The following is a 13,416-nucleotide window of genomic DNA, read 5'->3' on the forward strand; positions in this document are numbered from 1 at the left end:
GAAGTACCATCGCCGCCGCGCCACCGGACTGTTTGCTGTAATGCCAGAAAACGATGTGCTCCCCTGCCGTGAAATTCTATCGGACAGCTGGAGCTTGTTTCCTTTGTGCTTTCCTTGTATGACACTAGTTCTATGCAGTCGTTGAGTCGGAAAACTTACTCTGCTCCTTGATATGTTTATAATAACGACGGGATATTGTATATTCGTAATGTTCAATCACCAACAATTTGGAAAAGTCTGCTGCTGTGATCGTATTCCGCACAGGTCAAAGTTCAATATAGTGTTAAAACCAATACCTGTCAAGGAAACTAAAAAGTGGTCGCTAAAATGTAGTAGCTGTAACGTTAACTCGCTGCTTCGTCCTGACATATCTAATGGATTCAAATATTATAAAATTATCTTTGGAATAAGAAAAAATTTAGCTTCGAGCTTAAATTTTTATATTTTTTATTTCAGTTCGAAGGTCTATCATTATAAAAAAAGCACCTTTTAGATAGCCTCCACTGGTTTTTAACAAAACAAACTTTTTGTAAAAATTGCCTAGAATAAGTAAAGGCAGAAAACGTTCTACAAATAAATAAAATTATACACACAATTGCAAATCTGTCCTTAGTTTTTTAATTCTAGATAATGTATTCCCCGGAGGAACATAACGCGGAATTCGGGGTCAATTGCATTGGACGCCCTCATTTGGTTAAACGAGCGCAGGAACGCGGCAAATTTTTCGTGAATTACGAAGTCCCTTTTTTTTTTTTCTTTGAGCACGTAACACGTAACTCGATTCGACGATTGCGCAACGCGTTCTATTATTTATTCCCTTCGGATCCAAGCATTTACTTTACTAGTTGTCGCTTGAGAGCTCATCGGACCATCAGCATATCATTCATCGGGTCGCTAACGAACTTTCGATCTGTGTTCCTGCTCGCTTTTTTCCACGGTTCTTGCACATCGTTCACCACGAAATTTCGAGTGGATTTTCGACCTACATTTTTGCTCGTCGATATAAATCATCATTGATGACTGGCGGAACGAAGTTTCATCGGTCGCATTGTACCCCAAATAGCAGAGACAACAGGAACCTGCGAAATCATCGTGCAATTAAAAATTAATTACAACAAAAATTCTAAGGACACTTGTTAGCACGAATTTCGTCGTAAAAAACAGTTAAACTAGCTCTTCTTTCCTCGTATGCTGTCATTGTTTTTACTGATTAGCTTTATCTTACCGTTCATTTAAATGAATGTTTTAACACGTTCGACGCCCAGCGCGAATCGCTCGAGTTTCTTACCGGGCCCAAATTCGGTAGTCAGAACGCATAGGATAACATTATATTTTATACATTAAATATAAATTAATGTATAACAAATATAATAATGTATAAATTTTTTGTATTTTTACTTTGTATATTTTACATTTGCCGGTGCTTATTCCATTAAATTCCTGTGCTACAAATAGGATTTTCATAAATTAAATAAATAAAATCTTGAAAAGAAGAGCATCACCCATATTTGGGTGACGGGGCCCCGCAGATGCATATCTGTCACCCAGTTATGGGTGACGTTGCGACGTACGTGTTAAAAGGCACATATACTATATATTTGTTATATCTGACAATGAATATTACATACCATAAGTAGTCCTTCCTTTTTTGTTCTGGGCATTCGGAAATCAAGAGGTGCTTAACTGAAACAATACAAAAAGCTATTAGACCACGTGTCCCTAATATGATGAATGCTAAACGAATGGTCCTCTCCGTTTCAGAAGCAGAAATCGTGGCAACGCTTGGCGTTTGAAGCGAATTGATGAACGAGCCAGGACACGTTTCAGGCGAGGATCAATTTCAGGACATCATGAAGCAACGAGTCCTACTGGCCCTCGCCAACTTAATCACTTCTTATGCATCTTTCCTGTAAGCACACGTTAAATCAAATTTTTCATAGGTCCCTTAACGACCGTTCATGCATTCGAAACAAACCTAACAAATTCTTTTGCAATAACAAACGCATACAAAATTATTAGACTTCGACTTTTAAGGAATCGCTTCCAGAATCACTAGACTGCGCTATTACAAAATGATCTTCTAAAAATAAAATTAATTTACCGCATGAAATATAAACTAATTTATTTTTCTATCAACATGGTTTAATTGATCTAGTTTACGAGATTACTTTTAATGCTTTTAATTGGACATTCGTTCGCGATTCTGAGAGTATCAAGTGTGTTCTCAACAAATCGTATCGCTTTAAGTATCATTACCCGGTTGCATTTATTGACATTTCCGCTACTGAAACTGAAATTAAAACTGCACGGCATCTCACCGCTGTCAGTTTTTATAAAAATGCGCAGTCTTCACCGAAATCCGTGGAACAGCATCGATTCGTAATCGGTGGCCTATAAAATTCTTCGCACACGAATGTCGAGGACAATGGAAGAAAAATTGCAATCTTAAAATCTTCAATTGAACCCATTGCTCGCAATATGCACTAAAAAATGAATGTAGCATAAGCACAGCGGAAACGAATGATTAAAGTCGAAATTCGCAAAATCAAATACCCGAATAAAGCAAAACTAATTACTGAGCAGCGATGCACCTTGAAGAAAGCGGTGCTGGAAAAATAATGAGGAACGAATAGCTACACAAAGAAAAAAAAATGGTCGAGTAGGTTAACGTTAAAAATAAAGTACAGCCTGTGAAAGAAGGGTGTGCAAAGGTATGAGTGGATGATGTAGATAGAAATCCAGGAACCGTGTGAGATATAAGTGCGTCGCGGTATAAGAAGACTGTGAACCAGTGAGGTAGAAAGCAGCCAAATGTTATTATGACGAGTGCTCCAATCCGTCGAAGTCTCATTAAAAAGTCGGCATAAGTCCTGAGGAGCTCTCCTCGAACTGATTAAGTTGTAGGTGAAGCTCTCCAGGGGTGGAGTGCGAGCCAAAGCGAATTCACCGGCATCCCTTCGCCGGAGAACCATAAATGCACCCATAGAATATTCGTCGAAGGACGAACGTCCGAATACAGATCGTCGACGACCGGTTCGATTTGAATCCTCTTGTCAGACAATTAACCCAATTCGAACCGGTTCCCGAACAATCCTCCCTTCTTTGCTGTTCTTGTCATAATTGTTGACTCGCCTGCTGCTGGTACGCGCCGGTAGACTTAATTGAGGGCTTTAGAACGACAAAAACAATCGCACGGTAACTTGCGTTCAGCATTTACATGAGAATGGAAACCGGTGGCGCTCATGTTTTATCTCGAGGACGAGTTGACAGCCTTCTGAGCTTGACTCTCATATACCGCGATAGTATTCTATCCGCTTTTTCCACAAGCGGCAGAAAAGTCGAGCGTTAAAACGCTGTGTTAATTGTTCGGGTTGTTCTACAGATTTCACCTAAACGTTGTGCAACAAAAAGTCTACTTTCTTCCTCTTACAAGTAGACTGCTTTATGCAAAGTCAGCATTGGCTGTGGTAACTGCGAGATAAGGGCGTACGCTACGCGTACACGGTTTCATTTTCTGTCTTAATAATTTTGATAATTAAACATAAACGATCTAGTAATTTTTGTTACAATGAAATCCACAGCGTAATTAGAAACGTTAAATATCTCACAACTGACGGAGATTTAAAACCTGGTGCGTACAGAAATTTTGTGCGATATTTGTGTATAATTAGTGTGCGGCTGCATATATTTTTCACGGTGTTTAAGGAACGTGATTATGTCTTTGTAACCTTACACATTTCGGCTGTGAATTAAGATCTCTATTTGATGAAGCTGTTGGAAATGGAAGTATCTCCGTTTGTTCACGAAATATTAAGAGTTTACATTTATGCCCAATATTGACCGAGTCTCCATCGGTACAAGTCCAACAGCGACGCGTTGTTGATTTTACAATGGAGCTAAACGTGGAGCTAATCATCTCGTTGTTGATTTTTTATAATTAATCCATTTCGAGTATGCATTTCGGTAACATTGAATGCCGTGTAAATGAAGTGCAACATTTATCAGATTTTAGACTCGCTCGGGCCCTAGGGGCTTGTCCCTGTTTAAAGAAATCAATAGTTCATAGATGAACGAAGCAACACAAACGTGTTACAAATGATTCCTAGCTGATTCCGGAAAAGAACAATTAAAAATACCAGCTATAGCGAATGATAATTGATTACATGTTCTATTACTTGTTCTCTATAAATTTAAATATAAATCTCAAAAGAAATTAATTTCTTGATGTATAAATAAAGAAATTTTGTTGTAGATAAAATATGGCCTGATTTCGACTTCCGTGATTTTAACTGTAAATCTGAAATAATTTTCCTGGCTCGGTGGTAGTCCCATACCATATAATGAAATGTATTTTTATGCATACGAAATTGATTATCTTGACTCATACCAACAGTTTCACTGCTTAACAATTTATTAAATCAAAACTTTGATGGTGTAAAAATTATCTTGGCACGTGATGGAAGAATTTTAGTGGTGCCCCAGTGTCGCCGTTCGAGTGCAAAGGGTTAAATACAGACGGTGATGAGATCGATGAAGGAAAAGTAGCTGAGAAGTTTTCGTTGCGTTGTCGCGAGCAGATCAGGCGATCTCTAATAAATAGCACATCGTCGCGAGTGTAGCATTTGTCCGGGCAGCGCGAACGTATCGTTCGAAGAAACTATTGGACTATCCACTCGGTGAAGAGGACACGGGAAAGAATCGAGAAGATCGAAAGCCACCGCTGTCAGCAAACAATAGCGGCGCCGATATAGGCACACCCCGGAAAATAGACTAGGTAGCCCGGCATTGGGCAGACAACGTGTCCGATCAAGCAGCTGTTTTCATCGTGACCTAAAAGGACGCGGGGAGAGGGAAACGGTCATTAAAACACCGCTTTATTCCTCTTTAAAAAGAAAAATAAAGTATCCCGTGCCTCAATTTTCGCTCCCCCGTCGAAATTCTCTACCGTTCCAATTTCCAGGCCGGCCCCGAGTGTGCACTCCAGCACGTGTACACATCATACTTGGGCGGTGAAACATAAATAAAACACTGTCGAATGCGCTGCTGAAAAACAATGAAAGAGAATCCAGAGGGCCGAAAAAGCTCCGCTGTTTTAACATTCGAAGCGAAAGCCGCGCCACTTCGATTTGCAGAAGTACGAATCTTTCAGGAGGTGTCTTGTTCGCGGAGGCGTTCAGTCGAACCAGATAGGGAATACTCGGTATCAAGATGAACATTCCCCACGCGTTTCTTCTCTGGGAAAGGAGCACGGGGCAAGAATAGCGTCGCCGAGGTTCTCGTTCGCGTGACTTCGATTTTTGGTTTCGATTTGTATTTATTTTACAGTGCGCGATGGACGGTCTTTAGCTCTTGGGAAAGCCGCGTTGTTAGATTCTATACAAATACGTGTCACATGTAATTAAGTCAGTTGTCAAGTAATCTATAAATCAATATGCAAAAGAATTTAATGTATAAATGAATGAAATCTGCTACAGCAGCAAAGCAACTATTATTGTCCGTAAATTTTTGTCACTCTGCTTAATTAATTAATTATTTAATTTTAATCATTAGCTATAGAAATCTAATGAAAGAATTAATTAAACTCCCGAGAAATAATAAATAAAAGTAAGCGTACGAAGGTTATGAAAATTTACAAACAATTATGCTCGATACGTTGATAGGAAATTTTCTATACATTAACATTTCTTTTGTGATTCGTAAAAAGATTTCGCATCATGAATCCTATAAAACGCACGGACGACAAGCATGATTTGTCGATATGAATATTCCAGGTTAACCCTGAAAAGGCTCAGATGACAATGATTGTCCTCCGAGCTGTTCAGTTAAAAATTCTAAAAAGAATATTAAATGTTTCCTATGAAACAAATATTATTTGGCAGTATTTAAAACTTTAAAATTGGAGTTGAAAAATTGTTTTCATCGCTTCGTTACATGCGTTACACACGAACAACGATCACGATCTTCCGTCTCATGCGCATTTATTATTTAAAATTGTAACGCTGACCACAATATTCAGAGAATATACAACATTTCTGTGACAATATTTTTTGATATTTTACGGGGATATTCGTTGCATTTAATAGAATGTTATATGTATGGAGATTGGTGTCGAAATAATCTCCCATGGAGGACGTGTCGGTTTAATAAACGTATTTTGTACTAATGAGTACGTATATGCACGAGTGATTATTTCGATAAACAAGTTAATCAATTCGGAGGCTAAATCTTTCTATATTAAATTTTTTTTTAATAATTTCAACGAGTGAAATTGGCAAGAGATCCTTCGAATCTCTCACACGCGATTCTAAACAATAGTTACCAGAAATGTCCCTAGGTACACGTTCTCTTTTGATTTTTGTGGGATAAGTAACGTTTTATATTTCGAAGAAACAAATTAATTTGCAACGTAATTTAGGATAATTACACATTTTCCAATATCTGAAAAGAGAAAACGGCTGAATTTTCATTGGAGTAACGTATGATGGTTAAGTAATGGTTCGGGTAACTGGTTAAAATGACTGATCAGTACACGATAGCGGCATAATAACACTATTACCATTTCAAGTCGATTCATGAATGTCGGATACATGTGCATACCTACATTATGGGCGCAGATAGTACAGAGATCTAAACGACACACACCAAATGGAAGTAAAGCTTGTCGGGGGGGGCGTTGGATGAGTTTACACAGGCATACAAGGGTAGGGCACCCATGCAAATGGATCGAAGGCGTATGACATACCACGGGTACGAGTATCCGAACCACGATCAGCAGCTGGCCGTTCCGTAGACGAAAATCGACCCGTGAAATCAGACCAGCTAAAACAATTCATTGTAATCCGCAAGTGCCAATTAAAAGCACGAAACCGCTCGATCCTTGAAACGTTTCGCAGGTCGAAAATATTTATTGCTATTAATTAAGAGGATGATTGGAACGACGACCAATTTGGGTCGTGTAACATTTTCGCTCCGGCGGCGTATAAGGCGTTTCAGATAATAGCTGAAACCATCGGGCTAATCGCGAAGATATTTTCGAAATTCCAGTCGTCCAAATTTTCTAGGTCACTTCCAATGTCTTGGAAGACTAGCTTCATCGAAATTTATGTGAGAAGTAATTCTTGGAGAAATATTGGAGCCAGATCTCTCTCTCTCTCTCTCTCTCTCTCTCTCTCTCTCTCTCTTTCTTTCTTTTCTTTTGTCGCCAAATAGTCACGATGGTAACATGGTAACAAATCAATATTACAGAAACTCAAATAATCGACTTTATGGATTCCTTTCTTGAAAATCGTGGAAGTTAGAAGATATGGGAACATAATTTGTGGCAAACTTTGATAACGATCATCTTAACGTTTTAATGACTGAGCATTACGTTAGCAATATCCTCCTAAGTGTATTGGTTTGAAAAATAATTATTATCGAAATGGATAAAGCGAGTCTTAAAGAACCGTAAACACATCGCTTTTATTTATTTATGATAAGAATGAATGGGTAGTGAAACTGCTATAAAAGTTCAAAGATCTACAAATGTCACATTGCATCACATTACACAAGTGTCTTTCTACAGTCAGCACATATGAGTCTCGAAACAAGTAAATATCTTTCGCTAAAAACATCTGAGTTTGCGGATTCAATAATGTTCTGCAGCTTGTTGCTTGCCTCGTTAAGATCTTCTATACATAAATACAATAGACGTCTTTACTCTGTGTTTACCTGACTAAAACAATGACTGGATTATTCGATTTAATTAGACGTTTCCGGAGACAGTGCTCCCTTCGTCTTCTCTGCGTAAAAGATGGACCATCTTGTTTATGTTCCAGAGCAGCCACAGGGGCAAAAACCTCCACAAGACAGAGGACACAGAGCAACAATCACAGCAACATCAGCGAGCTGCTGGACAATCTGCTTCGCGGTTACGACAACAGCGTCAGGCCAGACTTCGGTGGACCACCGGCCACCGTTGAGGTCGACATCATGGTGCGCAGCATGGGTCCGATCTCAGAAGTCGATATGGTCCGTATATTTTCCCCGTTCGCTTTTGTGTCCGCCTCGCAAAAACATCCGACACGTAAATTCAACAACTAACGAAAGACTCGTCCGCCGATCTTATCGAGCACGTTCCGAATTCCATTTCGTTGCCGGCAATTCTCACATGCATGCTACTTCCGTTAGCCCTGAACACTATCTTCGCTGAAATTTCATCCCTTGCCAACCTTCTCGCGATATCATCAAGAATATACAACAATGGTAACGCCGTATTCTTCGGTATTCGTTCGAAGTGCGAGCCTCGATGCAAATCGCAATTTTCATAGATCATTCGATGGATATCAAAATGAAAGTTCGTCGTCTACGTCTCGTTTCACGGATTTATCGATTTAATTGCTTAATTTTAGAGAACATAAGAAAACATTCGATATCGTAGAAAAATAATAAGCTAGATTTTCATTTAAAAATAAACAGTCTCGATGGGAATCTCTTCCTCAGACATACTCGATGGACTGCTACTTCCGTCAGTCGTGGGTGGACAGACGTCTGGCGTTCCAAGGCGGCATGGAAACACTGGCGCTTAGTATATCGATGCTGGCGAGAATCTGGAAACCGGACACCTACTTTTACAACGGCAAGCACAGCTATCTGCACACTATAACCAGCCCGAATAAATTCGTCAGGCTCTTTCAAGACGGTCGAGTTCTTTACAGCTCCAGGTACGTGAATAATTCATCGAAACAATACGGTTTCATGGAGCTGCGTTTCATTGGGAGATTATAGCGAGATTAAAACGCCGCAGACCCCGGTTTCTGAAACTGAATATTCATAATCTTGACTTCGAGACAGCTTCGCGGGCTTTTTTTCGTTCCAATATTCAGTTGCGTTTCTTAAATTCCACCCTGAAACTTCCTAGACTACGAGCACGAGATGCTTGAAAAGGTGAGGATCGCATTAAAAATGTACGAAAGCCGATAATTTCGAACTTCGCGTTTACTATGCAGCAATAAAACGAAAAAGAAAAATAAATCAAACGGAAAATATAAATCACGAATGCAGAATGACTTTGCAACGTAAAAGCGAAGACTCTTCTCGATGATAACTTCCAGATGTTTACTAGGTTATCTAAGTTTTTTGTTTTACTATCTTGAGAAGCAATCGTTCTACGGTCGATTCGAGATTCATCGACCATGACATTGCAAACTGTGTACACCCCGTCCGACTTGCATTTATGTTAAACAAGCATGTCCCGTTTGTGCTGGGAAAACATCACTATCGCGTCTGAAGAACGATTAATGAATTTTTCCTGTGACCGCCGCGCCTGGATAGTGTTGAGAAAATCTGTTCAGCTTAGTCATGTGGATTGGCACGGGAATTGTCCAGGTTTCTTTTCACATAATCAATTTGTTAAAATTAGTGATAGATAGAATTTAACACATACTATTTACTATTTATTTAAAACTTCAATACCTACAATAATAAAAGCTTATGCAAATATTACGGAAAATTGAATTTTAACATTTGCATATGCAATATAATGCGTGTTTCTTTAAAAAGACCGAACTTTTGATAGGTTCATCTATCATTTGGCAGATAACATTTTCCGATTGTTAAAATTATAGCAGTACGATTTATTAAAAAAACAATTAGTTAACAATATTATTTCAACAAATGGTTCAGTGATCTGACTTCCAGTGATCTCACACCTTTGGATTATTTTTTAGGGAAATATGTAAAGGCTATGTAAAGGCTTATGTTGATAAACTAGCTACAATTATTGACTCTTTGGAAGTAAACATAACTCGTGTTATCAACGAAATACATCCCTAATTATTTGAAAAATTGGTGAAAGATTCGATTTATCGAATCCAATTCATCAAAGCTAGTCATAAAATTATGTATCAAATAAAAAAATTTGACGTCAAGCTTAAATCTTTATTAATATTTAATTTTTACTTTTATTAATATTTATTAATTTTCTTTTATTAATATCTAATAACCGCTACTCAAGCTTCTAATACCGCTGTAGATATGTATGAAATAAATGATTGGACTTCTACGAATCGGTACCGATCAGACTCCTTAAGACAAGGATTATGAAAGGCTCCGGAATCCACCATTCATTTTATATTTCACGGGAAACATGGCTCCTGATTGTCACCGGCTGTACCTATAGTAACTAGTTCGCGAAGAAAATGGAAAGTTCATAACCGCTGGAACATGAATAACTGAATAAGTGAACGAATTAATAATTGTGCTACCTCGTTATGCAGGCTTTCATTGTCTCCTAAAAAGCTTTTACGTTTCCGTATTAACGAAGATTTCAATAGAAAATTGCATCTCATCGTTGCGAAACCGGACTGCTATTAAAATGATGTCAAATCGATGATCGATTATCACGCGTTAAGATTTCACAACACGAACAATTATATCATCGTCATTTATCTTATTCACGTAGAATGACACAACAACTATTCTTTAATGGAAAAGCATGATCATACGTTCTGTAGAAATGACATCCAATAATTGCATTTCATCATCTTCAAGTGTTGCATTTTTAAACGTGGCAACTCATTTCATTCGTTGACAGTATAGTTTAAGTCAACTATCTTCGTCTATATGTTACCAAATGTAGCAAAGAGTGTAAACCTGTCGTTTTTTCCACTTTTTTATCCACAGTCTAAAATGAAAATTTTAAAGATGCATTTGGTACTTTTTCAGTATCTTATATGCAGTTCAAAATTTCATCAGATGAAAAAGTGAAAAATGATAGTATTTTTACACTTTCATTATTCCAAGTAATAGCCACATTTTTAAGAAAATATTTCAGTTAGTAAACCAGTCTTTTTAACATTTACAGAAAAATTCAAGTCACGATCAAATTTAAAAATTATATCATTTGAGAAATTATATTATTATATTATTATTATTATTATATATAATTTTATATAATTTTATCGCATTATATCGGAATCCAATTTCTAAACTTTCGCACAATTAGGTCTTCTACCAGGATTTTTTCTATTTTCCTTACCATGTCTTGCCCCTTCCTCAATGCATTTCTCCATTCATCAAACTCGCCTGGTATCCCCTTACTCATTCCCACATGTTCTTTCATACTTCTTTATTTTGTGTACACTATTTCTCCTACATTATCACACATAATCCGGCTCAACTTTTCTTGGTCTTTTCTTTTAATTCTTTTATCATTCCCATGTGCCTCTCCTAATTCCTTCTCTCTTCCCTTATATCTTACACGATATATCGAAGAGATTGAATATACTAAAAGTTCGAAGACCATGCGAAAGTAAATAAAGCATGAAGGTAAACCCATGAATAAAATAATTTATAAAAACGAAGGATGAGAATTTATCGTCCGTTGTTTTAACTTTAGCCGACCCGGGATGTATAGTTCTCAGGTGGGATGTACTTTTTGAAGAACGATTCGTGTCGGACACATGATTCTTAACAAGACCACGGAGAGGCGTACCGGTGTGCACGTGTATAGAGGCACCTTGAGCTCAAGGGTTAATTCTGGCGCGCACAATAGAGCCGATCCAGTAGACTAGGTCAAGAGAAAGGGAATGGCTTAACAAAGGGGAAACGTACATCGCTCGAGTCTCTGCTCCCGTGTATTTCTATTTGTCTTGTCGGACAATTCGGAATAGCCGAATCGTCGAACCTTTCGTCCTGCAAACCCCCAGAAACTTGGCCGTCATATTCCGGCACCCTTCGCGACAGGAACACCGACTCCATCGAATGGTTACTCTTTGTGCCGTCGAATGAAATACTGAAAACGTTTAAAGGCGGTCGCTCGCCGACGCGTGGACCCCAGACGCTCCTGACAGTTCAAAACTTCGTATTATTTGCAATTCGACTTACTCGTGACGAAATATAGGAAAATGAAGAATTTAACACGTTAGTTGCACACACTTCGTAAAAATTAAATAAAGTCGAAACAGTTCATTCAATCATGTGTGTTTTCCAATATCATGAAAATATTGCTAGTAATTGTGGTATTTGCAGGATCTACAATTTTGATTTCATCAAATCGGTATCGATAGTATCAATACAATCTTACGCTAAATTGTATTTAAGTAGAACAGGACAATCATAAGGACTACATTATTTTATATTCCATTTTCAATATGAGCAAAATTAAATTTTCATGTCTGAAATTAATTTTATCACTTACATATGGATTTCAGGATGGTCGTTGAAGATAGTCCATCAGGCCTTCAATCTCGAACACTGTTAATAGTTCTACCAGTGATAGAATTAAATATAAACGTGCTGTGGCAAGAGTTTGTCTGATCAGTGAGATCCTACACTACTTTGACAGTAGAGTCACGCTCACTGCATTTCTGTGGATCTTGAACTGGGGGACATTATAGTAGAAGTATTTAAATTCAACGTTTTAAAATATTTGGCTCTTGTTCAAAGATCATATTGAAATTATATATTATAAACCAGTCCTGTAATATCAGAATCATATATTATTTCAATACTTTGTATCTGCAATCAGTTCTATGAAAAGTGAGTCGTATACAAAACAATTTATTTCATCAATCAGTAAAGAAGAATTTAACTAACAATATGCAATTTCAGTCGAGGAAATTTTAATCATGGTTCCACTGTATTTAAACATTTACCTAACCAAACTAAATTTATCATAAAACTTAATGTAGAAAGCACTCATATTTACTTTGACGTTCGTGTTTAATGTTATAATTCGATCGGTTCGGTTACTTTGTATAATCGCGTTGCAAAACGATGGTCTGAAAATAATCTCCGACATTAAAACTTTCCATGAGTCCAATTATGAAACGAGTAATCTCACCAGCGCTCTTGCTACGATCCTGAAAATCGAATTTCTGTGGAAACTCTCCTCGCACGCTCCCGCGGCCGATTGGTAACTATTAAATGTCGATCACGTCGAACTATTTACACAGCACTTTATTAGCTGCTACTACAGCTCCCCACAAATATTGATCCAAGCAGCTCCTACTTACTTTGCCGAGATTCGACATAGTTAAGTATTTTTCCTCTCGGTAAGATCTTAGAACGGAAGACGCGCAATTAAATCACTCCTCGCGCCATCTTGAAACAAAGAATAGTAAAATTGTGTTCGTAACACAATTGTGTTTTCAAGGAAAATATAACCGTCATATTTCGAAAGTTTACTTAACACGTTGACGCCGGCTTGACCCACCGGTGGGTTATACGTGTCAGACCCGTGGGCGGCGTACATTTCCTTATTTTGCCTGCATTTCACAAAATAGATACTACAAAATAGGTTTATGTTATTTTATCTGAACATTATAAACAGATATTCAATAGTAAAAACATAGAAATTCAATATTATAAACTTAACATAATTATTTAATTTTTGTAAATTTCGGGCGCCAAATCGCAGAGAAAATCATGAATATC

At 37.7% G+C, this 13,416-nt stretch overlaps 1 protein-coding gene and 1 long non-coding RNA gene across 2 annotated transcripts in view; one reads left to right on the forward strand and one right to left on the reverse strand.

The window, feature by feature from the left end:
* Positions 1-450: 450 nt before the first annotated feature.
* On the reverse strand, positions 451-12,367 carry LOC144478394 (uncharacterized). The gene is made up of 3 exons (XR_013495335.1): positions 12,179-12,367; positions 1,629-1,907; positions 451-1,079 (listed from the first exon to the last, which is right to left on the reverse strand). It is a non-coding gene; the product is annotated as an uncharacterized LOC144478394 (long non-coding RNA).
* The window catches only part of Grd (GABA-gated ion channel), a 29,265-nt gene continuing 17,620 nt past the window's right edge, over positions 1,772-13,416 (forward strand). Inside the window, exons 1-3 of the mRNA XM_078196220.1 lie at positions 1,772-1,909; positions 7,818-8,010; positions 8,482-8,702. Coding sequence (XP_078052346.1) covers positions 1,803-1,909; positions 7,818-8,010; positions 8,482-8,702 — 521 coding nt within the window. The 5' untranslated portion in view covers positions 1,772-1,802. The remainder of the gene's footprint in view (positions 1,910-7,817; positions 8,011-8,481; positions 8,703-13,416) is intronic.

The sequence above is a fragment of the Augochlora pura genome, chromosome 2 (genome assembly GCF_028453695.1).
Source record: "Augochlora pura isolate Apur16 chromosome 2, APUR_v2.2.1, whole genome shotgun sequence".
Taxonomy (NCBI): domain Eukaryota; kingdom Metazoa; phylum Arthropoda; class Insecta; order Hymenoptera; family Halictidae; genus Augochlora; species Augochlora pura.